Genomic DNA, 15,824 nt, shown 5'->3' on the forward strand with positions numbered 1-15,824 from the left:
GGAAAGTGGTGGCCTCTAAGGGAAACAAAGAGATAAGAGTTACCTGGGGAATATTTAAGGATTGTGGAGAAGATATGGTGCTACTCCTGCAAAAAATAATACAAAGGAGATATCTAATTATGGGAGGGCATATGGAAGAGTCCATGTCAACCTGTTGACTTACCTGTCTTGGAACTGCCAGGGGCAACAGTTGTAGCAGGAACTACTCCAGTGGTGGCTGAAACACAAGGGGAACTGGCATCACCACAGTGACTCCCGTTTGTGTCCTGAAGACCTGCCTCTAGAAGGAATCTGTTTACATCAAAGGCCAGTAGTAACTGGACGTCAAAGGCCACTATCTCTGGCTGCCCCTCGGATATGTTTTCCCATTCATTAATAAACTACCAAGTTGGGGCATTATATCTGGCATCCCATGACAGCGAGACAGATAGTTTTCTCCCATATTTACCTATTTCACTGCCAGGAGTAGAAGACAAAAAATATTTGCTTTATAATAATTGTATCTATTTCTAATTAGCTTTTTAATTGACACATAATTTTACATATTTCCAGCGTGAGGTTTTGATATAGATGTATATACATTGTGTAATAGTGAAGTCATGGTCTTTAGCATAACCATAATCTCTGACATTTATCATAGCTTTGTGGTAAGAAAATTTAGAATCCTCTTGATATGGTTTGGCTGTGTCCCCACCCAAATCTCATCTTGAAATGTAGCTCCCACAATTCACACGTGTCATGGGAGGGACCCTGTGGGAGATAGTTGAATCACGGGGGTGGGTCTTTCCCCTGCTGTTTTTATGACAGTGAACAAGTCTCACAAGATCTGATGGTTTTATAAAGGGGAGTTCCCCTGAACAAGCTCTCTCTTGCCTGTTGCCACATAAGACATGCCTTTCACCTTCCACCATGATTGTGAGGCCTCCACAGCCACATGGAACTGTGAGTCCATTAAACCTCTTTTTCTTTTAAACTATGCAGTCTTGGGTATGTCTTTATCAGCAGCATGAAAATGGACTGACACATATCTCTTCGAGGTATTTTCAAATATATACTATAATATTGCTTACTATAGGCACTCCACTGCGCTATAGACCACCAGAACTAATGCCTGCTATCTAATTGTGATTTTGTACCCATTGACTTACTACTAATTATTTCTATCGCTTTAGGGCAAAAAAAAAATCTATGCAGGCATGATTCCAAGATGCATATATCTCTACTTCCCAGGGTTAAAACTGCTTTTAGTTCCTACTACTCTGCTGAAAATGTTTCAATGTAATGTTATGGGGAAATTTCTCAGAATAATTACATTTCATTTACACCCCAACTAGAAGAGTCAACCCATTTGAAAAGTGTATATTAAAAGGTTAAGGAAAATATTAAATTAAAAACATATTTGGCCTCAGATAGATTGTCCCTAAATAAATTACTTAATATTTTGTAGGAAAGCCTACTTCCAAACAAGTCATCCCGAAAGTCATGATTCTTGGTAACTCCCAAATCATGAGCTGCCATCCTCACCTGTTCTGGATTCACTTCTGGTAGTGCTCCTGTCTCCTGTGAGAGTTGTGGCCTCTGTGGAAAGAAAGAAAACAATCAAGAGGTCTAGCAAATTTGAGATGCTGGTAAAAAGTAGTGAGTTGTTATTTTATCACTGAATTTCTATAAAGTTATTACTCATGCAAGATGAGGATGTTCTTCTTATTGAACTACCTGTGTTGGAACCTCCCGATGAAATGGTTGTCCCAGAGAATTTACCAGAAGTCCCTAAAATGAGAAAATAAAGGAGCTAATAGAGCAAGCAGTACTGGAATCAGCAACATGGTCCTGAACCACTGGAAGACCTTTCTTGAAAACTTGTTTCAGAAAATATGCACCATGAATAAATTTTGCCAACTTATTAACTAATGTTTTTATACTGACTATCCCTTCCCCTGTACTCTACTGAAAAAGGAAGCTTAACTTCACTTTCTTGATTTCACTTCAAATGTTGTGCTTTCCTTGTGCTCCCAGGAAAGATAAAAAGACTTGAACATTCTAAATGTTCTCATATCGGTAACTGGCAATATTGTGCTTATCAGATGCTGGGCAATACCCTCCTATGAGATCTTTATATCTTCCCCTGCTGATTTTAAGTAGTTCATTCTCCCTTGCTTGGGACCCTGTGAACTGCTGCTGACACCAAATGAAACTGTGGTGGTAGCTGCTAAATTAAACATAGTGACACTCTGCATAAGAATATACCAGTCACCCATCTCACATTATGGAAGCATTTCCTCTGTGCCTGACATCCTCTTCTCAGAGAAAAGAAGAGACAAAGGTCTCTGCCTCATGTGATTTACGTTTATGGGAGAGAGAAAACACTCAATAAACAAGAAGCATAATAAATATGTTTGGCCGGGCCTGGTGGCTCACGCCTATAATCCCAGCACTTTGGGAGGCCGAGGCAGGCGGATCACAAGATCAGGAGATCGAGACCATCCTGGCTAACACAGTGAAACCCCGTCTCTACTAAAAATATAAAAAATTAGCCAGGTGCAGTGGCGGGCGCCTGTAGTCCCAGCTACTCGGGAGGCTGAGGCAGGAGAATGGCGTGAACCCAGGAGGCGGAGCTTGCAGTGAGCCGAGATCGCGCCACTGCACTCCAGTCTGGGCAACAGAGTGAGACTCCATCTCAATAAATTAATTAATTAATTAATTAATTAATATGTCCGAGAGATGGCAGCAGGTGATAGTGCTATGCAGAGTCATGATGACCTGAGTGGGGAGAATCAGGGTTCTGGGGAGGCTGCTGCAGGTCAGTGAGCCTCAGCCAGGTGTCCAGAGAACTAACACTGTCACACAGGCCATGGAGCAGTGCCTGACTTAGATGACCCAGTGTCTGAAATTCCTTAGCAGAACTACTCAGGTTGGTCAGAATACATGTTGACCTTCCAGACAAGAATTAACCCCCTTTCCTTGGCCCCCATTTCTCATTTATGTGTTACCCTGAGCACAAAACGGCAATGATGAGAACTCTGAAGCCTGGGACTGATGAAGCTTACCTCCTGGAGCTTCTGATCTGGTGGTCCTGACCCCTCTGGTGGAACTTGTGGCCTCTGAGAGAAAAGAAAGCAAGGATGACATCTACAGTATGGAGAGTGCAGGGTTATGTAACCCTAGGAGCCTGTCGCCCGAGCAGCCATGGTGTAGCATTCCCTGTGTGGCTGTGGACTTGCCTGTGTTGTCATTCCCAGGTTCCAGAGTCTTTCCAGAGAATGCCCCAGTGGTGGCTATTAAGAAAGAGATGGGTAGTCATGGGTCAGTACCTCATCATCGTCAAGTGGGCAGAGAATAACAACCTCATAAATGGATAAATCTGTATACTTTTTCAATATTTCAGGAAACTGGGCTTTAAATCCCAAAAGGTCATCCGTATGATCCTCATATAATATCCTTCCCACGGTATAGTACCAAAGGATTTTTTACTTATTGGGTCTGTATTTCTCTAGGTTTCAGGAACAGGGTCCTAGCAGCTAACACTCTAGATTCTCTATGTAACTATCCAATGGCTGCATGATTACCTTGGGAACTAGTGGGAGGGTCTGCTTAAAGTATAGAAAGAAATTTAATTTTGAATTTCTGATTTGCTATTACTGGTTTGCTAATTTAGAGTTTCTGATTTGCTATTACTTTCAATAGCAAAACCACAATTACTTTTGCATCAACCTGATATAATTAATGAACGAAGGTAAGATTTTACCTAATAATGTTCAATGTTGCAGAAATAGGTAGCATGCATACATTTCAAGCAATAATCTTCAATGGATATTATTAAGAAGTGAGTCCAGTGACTCAGCATACTCACCGGTGGTTATTCTACCTCTTGTCATTGCACTTCCACCTAGGGAAGCTGTGGCCCCTGAGAGACAGAAAAATGGAAAGGCATATTAGGAAATAGTCAAGAAACATGAAAAGAACACGATACAATTTCTTGAAAGAACAGCTGCAGAGAAGACATAGAACATCAAAATATGGGAGGAGCTCTGAAGGTTCCCTGGCAACCTGCAGACTCATCAGCGTTGGAACTGCCAGGGGCAAGAGTTATGCCAGGAGCTGCCCTAGTGGTGGCTGAAACACAAGGAAGAGTGGGATCATCATGGTGATCAACCTTTCCCTTTCCTATAGGCCTGCCTCTAAAAGCTACCCAGATCTATCTTAATTATTTATAAATGGTGCTTTCTATGATCCTTCCTGATGTCATGCCCTGTATATTTTCTCCTATCCATTTTACTAGCAAAACAATCAGAAGGTCCGATACCTCAACCTGAGGCAATATTTCTGGTCTTCCATCAGGAGACAAGTGGTGGCCCCCATGTTTACCACTTTACTCCCCAGAATGTGGAAGACAAAAACAATTTTCCTGGTACTCTTACACATCAAGAATATATTTAACATTTCTGTTGCCTCTGAGGTATGAAAACCACTATTTCAGTATGTTTGTAAGACTCATTTCAGTTAATTCTTCTGCCCTAGATCAAAACTGTTTATAGTTCCTAGTAATACCCTGGCAATGTTTCCATGTATCCTCACAGGAAAAATGTCTTAGAAAAAATGCAATGGAAATCTCACTTTAAAAGAGGCTATTGGTAAAGTTTTAGAAAATATAAAATCTAAAGGAAGTTCTACTGGGCCTAAGATTCATTATCCCTAAATAAAGGCATAATATTCTGCAGAAAAGTCCACGCCCAAACAAGACATTCTAATGAGAGTCAAGATTCATGGTAACATGCAAATTCTGGGCTGCTCGTCCTCACCTGCTCTGGATTCAGTTCCAGTACTGCCCCTGCCTCCTGTGAAAGTTGTGGCCTCTGAGAAAAGAAAGAATAGGATCAAGAGGTCTGGGAGACACTGGTAAAAAGCATGAGTTGCTATTTTATGATTGTAGCTCTACAAAGTCATCATGTATTCAAGATGAGGATTTCCTTCCCATTCAGCTACCTGTGTGGGAACTTCCAGATGTAATTCTTGTCCCAGGGAATTCACCAGAAGTACCTAAAATGAGAAGGTAAAGCAGCTAATAGGACAAACAACACTGGAAACAGCAATGCTGCCATGATCCACTGGAAGACCTTTCCTCAGAATTTCTGTTTCTGAAGGAAATGAACCATGAATGGGTTTCCCTGCAATGTATGCACATTTTTTTTTTTGGCTACTGACTATTTATTCCATCACAGCCTATTCAAAAAGAAGGAAGTTTAATCTGACTTCACAGATTTCATGTCCAGTTACTTGGCTCCCTGGTGATCCAGGAGCAAGAGAAAGTCTTGAATATTCTAAGTGTTCTCCTTTGCAGAACAGGTAATCCTGTGATTACCATGTTTTTAAGAATAAACACATAGGAGATGTTTATAGCTTCCTTTAGTGTTTTTCTGTAGCCTGTGCCAACTGGCATAGGATCCTGTGAACTGCTGCTGACAGGAAGGGAAATGGTGGTGGTAGCTACTGAAGTGAACAGACTGACATTCTACATAAGAATATGCCTGTCACTGCTCTCATATTCTAGAAGCATTTCCACTGTGCCTGATAGTCTTGTCAGTGAGAAGAAAGAAAGGTGTCTGCCTCATGTGATTTACATTTGAGGGAGACGGAAAACAGGAAATTAACAAAAGTAAAATAAATATGTTTGAGTGATGTCATGAGGTGATAGTACTTGGCGGAATCATGATGAGCAGAGCTGGGACAATCAGCATTCCAGGAAGGCTGCCACAGGTCAGTGGGCCACAGACAGATGTCCAGAGAACTAACACTGTGACATAGGCCATGGGACAATGCCTGACTTAGATGGCCCAGTTTCTGAAACTCCTTAACAGAACTATTCAGAATGGTCAGAATACATGTTGTGCTTCCGGACAAGGAGTAACCATCTTTCCTTGGCCGCCATTCTCATTTATGTGTTCAACTAAGCACAACAGGGCAGTGAGAAGAACCCCAAAGCCTGGGACTGGTGAAACATACCTCCTGGAGCTTCTGACCTGGTGGTCCTGACCCCTCCTGTGGAACTTGTGGCCTCTGAGAGAAAAGAAAGCAAGGATGAAGTCTGCAGTATGGGGAGTGCAGGGTTATGTAACCCTAGGAGCTTGTCATCTGAACAGCCATGGTGTAGCATTCCCTGAGTACTTGTGTACTTGCCTGTGTTGTCGTTCCCAGGTTCCAGAGTCTTTCCAGAGAATGCCCCAGTGGTGGCTATTAAGAAAGAAATGGGTAGTCATGGGTCAGTACCTCATCACCATCAAGTGGGCAGAGAATAACAACCTCATAAATGGATAAATCTGTATACTTATTCAATATCTCAGGAAACTGGGCTTTAAATCCCAAAAGGTCAACTATATATTCCTCATATAATATCCTTCCCACAGTATAGTACCAAAAGAATTTAACTTATTGGGTCTCCATTTAGCTAGAGTTCAGGAAGAGGCTCCTAGCAGCTATCAGTCTAGATTCTCTACATAACTGTCCAATGTCTGCATGATTACCTTGGGGACTAGCGGGAGGGTCTGCTTAAAGTACAGAAATAAATTAAATTTTGAGTTTCTGATTTGCTATCACTGAGTTGCTATTTTTGAGTGTCTGATTTGCTATTAATTTCAATAGCAAACTTGCAGTTACTTTTGCACCAACTTGATATACTTAATAAATGATGGTAAGATTTTACCTAACAATGTTCCATGTGAAAAAATATGTGACATGCATACATTTCAAGCAATAACCTTTAATGGATATTATTAAAGAGTGAATGCAAAGACCCAGCAATGCTCACCAGTGGTTATTCTACCTCTTGTCGTTGCACTTCCACCTACGGAAGCTGTGGCCCCTGAGAGACAGAAAAACAGGGAAGGCATATTAGGAAATATTCAAGGACCACGAAAAGAAGATGATATGACTTCTTGAAAGAACAGCAGCAGGGGAGACATCAGACATTGAAATATGGGAGGAGCTCTGAAGGTTCCCTGGCAACCTGCAGACTCACCCGTGTTGGAACTGCCAGGGGCAAGAGTTGTGCCAGGAGCTGCCCTAGTGGTGGCTGAAACACAAGGAAGAGTGGGATCACCACGGTGATCGACCCTTCCCTTTCCTCTAGGCCTGCCCCTAAAAACCATCCAGACTTATTTGAATTATTTATAAATGGTGCTTTCACTGATTCTTCCTGATATGGTGCCCTGTATATTTTCTCCTTGTCCATTTTACTAGCAAAACAATCAAGAGGTCTGAATCCTCAACTTGAGACCATATGTCTGGTCTTTATCCGGAGACAGGTAGTGTCCCCCTTATTTACTATTTTATGCCCCAGAATATAGAAGAACAAAACAATTTCCCTGGGACTCTTATGCATCAAGAATATACTAAACATTTCTGTTGTTTCTGAGGCATGAAAACCATTATATATGTATGTTTCTAAGGTTCATTTAAGTTATCTCTTCTTCCCTAGATCAAAACTGTTCATAGTTCCCAGTAACACCCTGGCAACGTTTCTGTGTAACCTCATAGGAGAAACTTCTCAGAACAAATGCAATAGATATCCCACTTTAAAAGAGGCTACTGGTAAAGTTTTAGAAAATATAAAATCTAAAGGAAGTTCTACTGGGCCTAAGATTCATTATCACTAAATAAATGCATAATATTCTGCAGAAAAGTCCACCCCCAAACAAGTCATCCTAATGAGAGTCAAGATTCACAGTAACATGCGAATTATGGGGTGCTCATCCTCGCCTGCTCTGGATTCAGTTCCAGTACTGCCCTTGCCTCCTGTTAAAGTTGTGGCCTCTGAGAAAAGAAAGAATAGAATCAAGAGGTCTTGGAGACACTGGCAGAAAGCATTAAGTTGCTATTTTATGATCGTAGCTCTACAAAGTCATCATACATTCAAGATGAGGATTTCCTTCCCATTCAACTACCTGTGTGGGAACCTCCAGATGTAATTCTTGTCCCAGGGAATTCACCAGAAGTACCTAAAATAAGAAGGTAAAGCAGCTAATAGGACAAACAACACTGGAAACAGCAACGCTGCCTTGATACACTGGAAGACCTTTCCTCATAATCTCTTGTTTCTGAAGGAAATGAATCGTGAATGGTTTTCCCTACAATGTATACACTATCGTTTTGCTACTGGCTCTTTTTTCCATCACAGTCTATTTAAAAATAGGGAAGTTTAATCTCACTTTACAGATTTCATGTCCAGTGACTTGGCTCTCTAGTGATCCAGGAGCAAGAAAAAGTCTTGAACATTCTAAGTGTTCTCCTTTGTGGAAAAGTTAATATTGTAATTATCATGTTTTTAAGAATAAACACATAGGAGATGTTTATAGATTCATTTAGTGTTTTTCTGTAGCCTGTGCCAGCTGGCATGGGATCCTGGGAACTGCTGCTGACACGAAGGGAAATGAGGGTGGTAGCCATTGAAGTAAACAGAGTGACATTCTACATAAGAATATGCCTGTCACTGCTCTCATATTCTGGAAGCATTTCCACTGTGTCTGACAGTCTTCTGTCAATGAGAGGAAGAGACAAGGGTCTCTGCCACATATGATTTACATTTGTGGAAGAAGGAAGAGAGGAAATAAACAAGAAGTGTAAAAAACATGTTAGTGAGATAGTAGCAGGTGATTGTACTTTGCAGAATCATGATGAGCAGAGCGGGGAGAATCAGTGTTCCAGGAAGGCTGCTGTAGCTCAGTGGGCCACAGACAGGTGTCTAGAGAACTAACATTGTCACACAGGCCATGGGGCAATGCCTGACTTAGATGACCCAGTTTCTGAAATTCCTTAGCAGAACTACTCAGGATGGCCACAACACATGTTGTCCTTCCAGACAAGAAGTAACCCCCTTTCCTTGGCCCCCATTTCTCATTTATGTGTTACCCTGAGCACAAAACGGCAATGATGAAAACTCTGAAGCCTGGGACTGATGAAGCTTACCTCCTGGAGCTTCTGATTGGGTGGTCCTGACCCCTCTGGTGGAACTTGTGGCCTCTGAGAGAAAAGAAAGCAAGGATGACATCTACAGTATGGAGAGTGCAGGGTTATGTAACCCTAGGAGCCTGTCGCCCGAGCAGCCATGGTGTAGCATTCCCTGTGTGGCTGTGGACTTGCCTGTGTTGTCATTCCCAGGTTCCAGAGTCTTTCCAGAGAATGCCCCAGTGGTGGCTATTAAGAAAGAGATGGGTAGTCATGGGTCAGTACCTCGTCATCATCAAGTGGGCAGAGAATAACAACCTCATAAATGGATAAATCTGTATACTTTTTCAATATTTCAGGAAACTGGGCTTTAAATCCCAACAGGTCATCCATATACTCCTCATATAATACCCTTCTCATGGTATAGTACCAAAGGAATTTTTACTTATTGGGTCTCCATTTCTCTAGGGTTCAGGAACAGGGTCCTAGCAGCTATCACTCTAGATTCTCTATATAACTGTCCAATGGCTACAAGATTACCTTGAAGACTAAAGAAAGTGTTTGCTTATAGAAAGAAATTAATTTTCAGTTTCTGATTTGCTATCACTGATTTGCTATTTTTGAGTTGCCAATTTGTTATAATCTTCGATAGCAAAACTGCAATTACTTTTGCACCAACCTGATATAATTAATGAATGAAGGTAAGATTTTACCTAACAATGCTCAGTGTTGAAGAAATGTGTGACATGCATACATTTAAAGCAATAAGGTTTATTGGATATTATTAAAAAGTGAGTCCAATGACCCAGCAATGCTTACCGGTGGTTATTCTACCTCTTGTCATTGCACTTCCACCTAGGGAAGCTGTGGCCCCTGAGAGACAGAAAAACAGGGAAGGTATATTAGGAAATACTCAAGGACCATGAAAAGAACATGATACAACTTCTGGAAAGAACAGCAGCAGAGGAGACATCGAACACTGAAATATGGGAGGAACTCTGAAGGTTCCCTGGCAACATGCAGACTCACCTGTATTGGAACTGCCAGGGACAAGAGTTGTGCCAGGAGCCGCCCTAGTGGTGGCTGAAACACAAAGAAGAGTGGGGTCACCATGGTGATCAACTTTTCCTTTTCCTCTAGGTCTGCCTCTAAAAACTATCCAGGCCTATCTGAATTATTTATAAATGGTGCTTTCCATGAGCCTTCCTTATGTCATGCCCTGTATCTTTTCTCCATATCCATTTTACCAGCAAAACAATTAGAAGGTCCAATTCCTTAAGTTGAGGCAATATTTCTGGTCTTCTATCAGGAGACAGATGGTGGTCCCCATGTTCACCATCTTACTCCCCGGAATATGGGAGACAAGAACAATTTTCCTGGGACTCTTACACATCAAGAATATACTAAACATCTCTCTTGCTTCTAAGGCATGAAAATCACTCCTTAGGAATGTTTCTAAGGTTCATTTAAGTTATCTCTTCTTCCCTACAACAAAACTGTTCATAGTTCCCAGTAACACCCTGGCAACGTTTCTGTGTAACTTCGCAGGAGAAACTTCTCAGAACAAATGCAATAGATATCCCACTTTAAAAGAGGCTATTGGTAAAGTTTTAGAAAATATAAAATCTAAAGGAAGTTCTACTGGGCCTAAGATTCATTATCCCTAAATAAATGCATAATATTCTGCAGAAAAGTCCACTCCCAAACAAGTCATCCTAATGAGAGTCAAGATTCACGGTAACGTGTGAATTCTGGGCTGCTCGTCCTCACCTGCTCTGGATTCAGTCCCAGTACTGCCCCTGCCTCCTGTGAAAGTTGTGGCCTCTGAGAAAAGAAAGAATAGGATCAAGAGGTCTGGGAGACACTGGAAAAAAGCATTGAGTCACTATCTCATGACTGTAGCACTACAAAGTCATCACGCATTCAAGATAAGGATTTCCTTCCCATTCAACTACCTGTGTGGGAACCTCCAGAGGTAAATGTTGTCCCTGGGAATTCACCAGAGGTACCTAAAATGAGAAAGTAAAGCAGCTAATAGGACAAACAACACTGGAAACAGCAATGCTGCCTTGATCCACTGGAAAACCATTCCTCGGAATCTGTTTCGGAGGGAAATGAATCATAATGGTTCCCTGCAATGTATCCACTATTGTTTTGCTACTGACTACTTCTTCCATCACAGCCTATTTAGAAAGAAGGACGTTTAATCTGACGTTACAGATTTCATGTCCAGTGACTTGGCTCTCTGGTGATCCAGGAGCAAGAAAAAATCTTGAACATTCTAAGTGTTTTCCTTTGTGGAACAGGTAATACTGTGATTATCATGTTTTTAAGAATAAATACATAGATGTTTATAGCTTCCTTTAGTGTCTTTATGTAGCCTATGCCAACTGGCATGGGATCCTGTGAGCTGTTGCTGACACGAAGGGCAACTGTGTTGGTACCCATTGAAGTACCATTCTACATAAGAATACGCCTGTCACTCATCTCATATTCTAGAAGAATTTTCACTGTGTCTGACAGTGAGAAGAAGAGAGAAAGGTCTCTGCCTCATGTGATTTACATTTGTGGGAGAGGGAACACAGGAAATAAACAAGAAGTGTAATAAATATGTTTGAGAGATGGCAGCAGGTGATAGTACTTTGCAGAATCATCATGAGCAAAGCGGGGACAATCAGGGTTCCAAGAAGACTACTGCAGGTCAGTGGGCCTCAGCCATGTGTCCAGACAACTAACACTGTCACACAGGCCTTGGAGCAGTGCCTGACATACATAACCCAGTGTCTCAAATTCTTTAGCAGGAATACTCAGGATGGTCAGAATACATGTTGTGCTTCCAGGCAAGAAGTAACCCCCTTTCTTTGGCCCCCATTCTCATTTATGTGTTCGCCTCAGCACAACAGGGAAATTAGCAGAACCCTGAGGTCTGGGACTGGTGAACCTTACCTCCTGGAGCTTCTGTTCTGGTGGCCCTGATCCCTCCTGTGGAACTTGTGGCCTCTGAGAGAAAAGAAAGCAAGCATGAAGTCTTCAGTATGGGAAATACAGGGTTATGTAACCCTAGGAGCCTGTCACCTGAGCAGCCATGGTGTAGCATTCCCTGTGTGCTTGTGGACTTGCCTGTGTTGTCATTCCCAGGTTCCAGGGTCTTTCCAGAGAATGCCCCAGTGGTAGCTATTAAGAAAGAGATGAGTAATTATGGGTCAATACCTCATTACCATGAAGTGGGCAAACAGTATCAAGCAAATAAATGGACACAGCCTGTATACTTATTTATTATTTCAGTAAACTATGATTTTTTTTTTTGAGACAGTCTCACTCTTACCCAGGCTGCAGCGTAGTGGCACAATCTTAGCTCACTGCAACCTCCACCTCCTGGGCTCAAGCCATCCTCCAGCCTTAGCCTCCCCAGTAGCTGGGACTACAAACACATGCCACCATGCCTAGCTAATTTTTCTATTATTATTATTATTATTATTATTATTATTATTATTATTTGTAGAGACAGGGTTTCACCATATCGCCCAGGCTGGTCTCAATCTCCTTGGCTTAAGTGATCCTCCCACCTTGGCCTCTCAAAGTTCTGGGATTACAGGCATGAGTCACCATGCCCAGCTGTAAACTGGACTTTTTATGCCTAATAGTAATCTGCATATTCTTCATACAACATACATGTGACAGAATATTTACCAAGTAATTTTTTACTTATTGGGCTTTCTTTCTTCTAGAGTTCAGGACTAGGGAGATAGAAGCTAACTCTCTACAACATCTAAATTAGTGTCAGTGGAATGGCTGCATGATTGCCTTGGGGGTTAGGAGGACAGCTGTTCAAAGCATAGAAAATAAGAACAAAATTTGAGAATCTGAAACCTCAGTCAATGAATAATGGTAAGATTATCTCTAATAATACTCAGTATTGGAAAAATGATTAGCATGGATACATTTCAGTCTGTAATCCTTTGGGGTTATTATCGGCAGGTGAATGCAATGCTCACCTGTGGCTAATCCACCTCTTGTGGCCCCATTTTCTCCAATGTATGTTGTGGTCTCTGAGAGAGAGAAAAACAGAGAGGACATACTTGGAAAATATTGAAGGGCCATGAAACAGATATGATATTATTCATGGAGAGAATTGCACCAAATGAGGCATTTAATTATGTAAAGATCCTTGAAGAGTTTCCTGACAACCTGTAGACTCACTTGAATTGGAACTGCCAGGGGCAAGAATTGTACCAGGAGTTATCCCAGTGGGGATGAAACATCAAGAGGACTGTGTTCATTATGGCGCTTAAATTTTTTTTTTCCCAAAGATCTGGCTCTAGAAAGAATCTAAGCATATCATCTTATATCCAAATAACTCTTTTTCTGGTTCTTCCCTGATGATAGGCCAGATGTATTTTCTCATTAACAATTTTATTATCAAAATAGTAAGAGTGATCAATTTCTCAACATGTGGCAATATTCTTGGAATTCCATTAGAGGAAGACAGGTGGTTTCCTCCCATATTCATTGGTTTTACTTTAAAAAAAATTAAGTTAAATAAGAATTTTAGACAGTCATAAAATAATAATTATTTGTATTGCTTTTGGGGCATAGAAACCTTTACTAGGCATGATTTCAAGGTTCATTTACCTTGTCTCTACTTCCCAAGAACAAAACTGTTTTCAGCTCATACTAAAACGCTGGCAATGTTTATAACATTACAGGAGAAATTTCTCAAAACAAATTCAAGGGGCATCACATTCAAAAGACACTATTGGTAATTTGTGTTTTTTTTTTAAAGAAAACATTAAATGCAAAAAAAATTATTTGGGCTTAGATTCATTTTCCCTAAAAAAATGCACAATGTTCTGTAGGAAAGTTCACTTCTAAATAAGTCATAATAATAAAAGTCATAATTCACATAACTCCCAAATCATGGCCTGCTCCTCACCTACTGTGGATTCAGTTCCGATACTGCCCCTGCTTCCTGTTAGAGCTGAGGCCTCTGTGGGAAAAAGAGAATCACGAGGTGTAAGGAATTGAAGATACAAGGAAAAAGCTATTTTATGATTGCAGCTCTAAAAAGTTATACATTCAACATGAGGGTTTCCTTCTTATTGAACTACCTGTGTGGGAATCTCCAGATGTAATGGTTGTTCCTGGGAATTCACCAGAAGTACCTAAAATGAGAAGAGTGAAGGTTCTAATAGAGCAAAGAATGGTAAAAGAAGTGATATGATCCTGAACCACTAGAGGCCTTTTCTAAGAACATATGTTTCAGAAGGAAATGAACCATGAATGACTACCCCTTTGTTTCTCTGCCCCTCGACTGAACATTGCTGCTTCTGGGGTTCCCCTTTCCATAGATCCCAGTGAATGTGAAAGGAGACCTTATCTCCCCCTCACCTGTTGAACTTCCAGAAGCGGGCTCCCTGATGTGACAATGATGTGTTAAGAAGAAAAAAGCAGACTACCTTCTATTTTTATAAATATTTCTCATCAATTACTTGAGGTACTTTGATATTCACATGTTTAAAAAAGAACTAACTCTAATATTCTCATGTGATGACTTTATTCAATCTATTCTACCTGGCTTGGAATTCTGACTTCAGGTGAAACTATAATTGTACCTATTAGAGTAAATAGAATGAAGAACTTCAAAATAATTTCTTTCATCATTCCACTAATATTTATTAAGCATCTCTCCTGTGTAATATTGTTTTAGGACCTTGGGATGTATCAGTGAGTGAAATGTTCAAAGATCTTTCTCCTAAAGCACCTTACATTCTAGTAGCTGGAGGCCAGCAATGAACAATAAACGTAATAAATAAGTCAGTGTGAAAGATGTTAGTAAACACTTTAGGAAAAAGGCAAATTGAATAAAAGGGTCAGGGACCCTGAGAAGCAGGGGTTATCCAGCAGCTTGCCCTCATCCCTGCTACATAATAACTAGCTCTGCAAGCCTGGGCTCCTGGAAATCCAGAGAGATAAGTCAGGTGAGACCAGGGAATTCCTAGGCACACCCAGGTTTTGACTCTGGCATGTTGTATTTCCAGGGGAAATGCAGGCTCCTTTCGTCTACCCACTTTCACACCCGTGTCTTCACTGCAGAGAACAGGGATTTGATAAAAGCACCAAGGCCTTAGAATAAAAAGCTCACCTCCTGGACGTTCTGCTTGGCTGGTGTCACTCCCTACTATGGAAGTTGTGGCACCTGAGAAAGAAAAGAAAGGAAGGGGTAAAGATTAAGGTTTGGGAGACTATACACAGTGCTGTGGGCAGAGTATGTCAACCAAGGTGCCCATGTCCAGATTTTGCATGTATTTTCAGACTCACTTGTCTTGTAACTTCCAGGTTTCAGTGTTTTTCCAGAGACTACACTAGTAATACCTACAATAACAAAGAGATGGTGTCACTAGTTCAGCTGTTCGTCCACTGATTTGAATAGGGATCTCAAATCCCCACTTAGAAGCAAATTATTACTCTGACAGTTGCAGTGCTAGAAGTAATTCGTATTTGTCCCATGCAACATTTCTTTCCACAGCAATTTTACTGAGACAGTTCTCAACAATCACGTCCTTCTTTTTGGCGGGGAAATTGGAATGTTCTCCCCATATTACCTATTTATCTGTCATGGTTTTACGTTACGATGCTTTAATGAAAGCCCTTGTAAGCTCAGGAAATAGGAAGGCAATATAATGACTGCCTAGTCTTTTTCTCTGAATTTCACAATATAGCATATGCAAATCATGTAGATATTTTCGGAAGACTATTGAAGGTGTCATTAGGAATTACAGGTCTTAGTCTAGCAGCACTCACCCGTGGCTCTTCCAACACTTGTTGTTCCACTTACTCCTAGGAAAGTGGTGGCCTCTAAGGGAAACAAAGAGATAAGAGTTACCTGG

The 15,824-nt window shown here is 41.1% G+C and overlaps 1 protein-coding gene across 1 annotated transcript; it reads right to left on the reverse strand.

Annotated features, from left to right (window-relative positions):
* Positions 1-163: 163 nt before the first annotated feature.
* Positions 164-15,309, reverse strand: LOC131382671 (mucin-19-like; the record flags this gene model as incomplete). The annotated part of the gene is made up of 24 exons (XM_058435105.1): positions 164-217; positions 1,525-1,578; positions 1,717-1,770; positions 3,048-3,101; positions 3,222-3,275; positions 3,851-3,904; positions 4,800-4,853; positions 4,984-5,037; positions 6,001-6,054; positions 6,175-6,228; positions 6,803-6,856; positions 7,013-7,066; positions 7,753-7,806; positions 7,938-7,991; positions 8,959-9,012; positions 9,757-9,810; positions 9,967-10,020; positions 11,884-11,937; positions 12,058-12,111; positions 12,933-12,986; positions 13,871-13,924; positions 14,046-14,099; positions 15,080-15,133; positions 15,256-15,309. Coding segments are annotated over 24 exons (1,296 nt in total), but the record flags the coding sequence as incomplete, so codon positions are not given.
* Between the last annotated feature and the right edge of the window lie 515 nt (positions 15,310-15,824).

The sequence above is a fragment of the Hylobates moloch genome, unplaced genomic scaffold, assembly GCF_009828535.3.
Source record: "Hylobates moloch isolate HMO894 unplaced genomic scaffold, HMol_V3 SCAFFOLD_891, whole genome shotgun sequence".
Classification (NCBI taxonomy): domain Eukaryota; kingdom Metazoa; phylum Chordata; class Mammalia; order Primates; family Hylobatidae; genus Hylobates; species Hylobates moloch.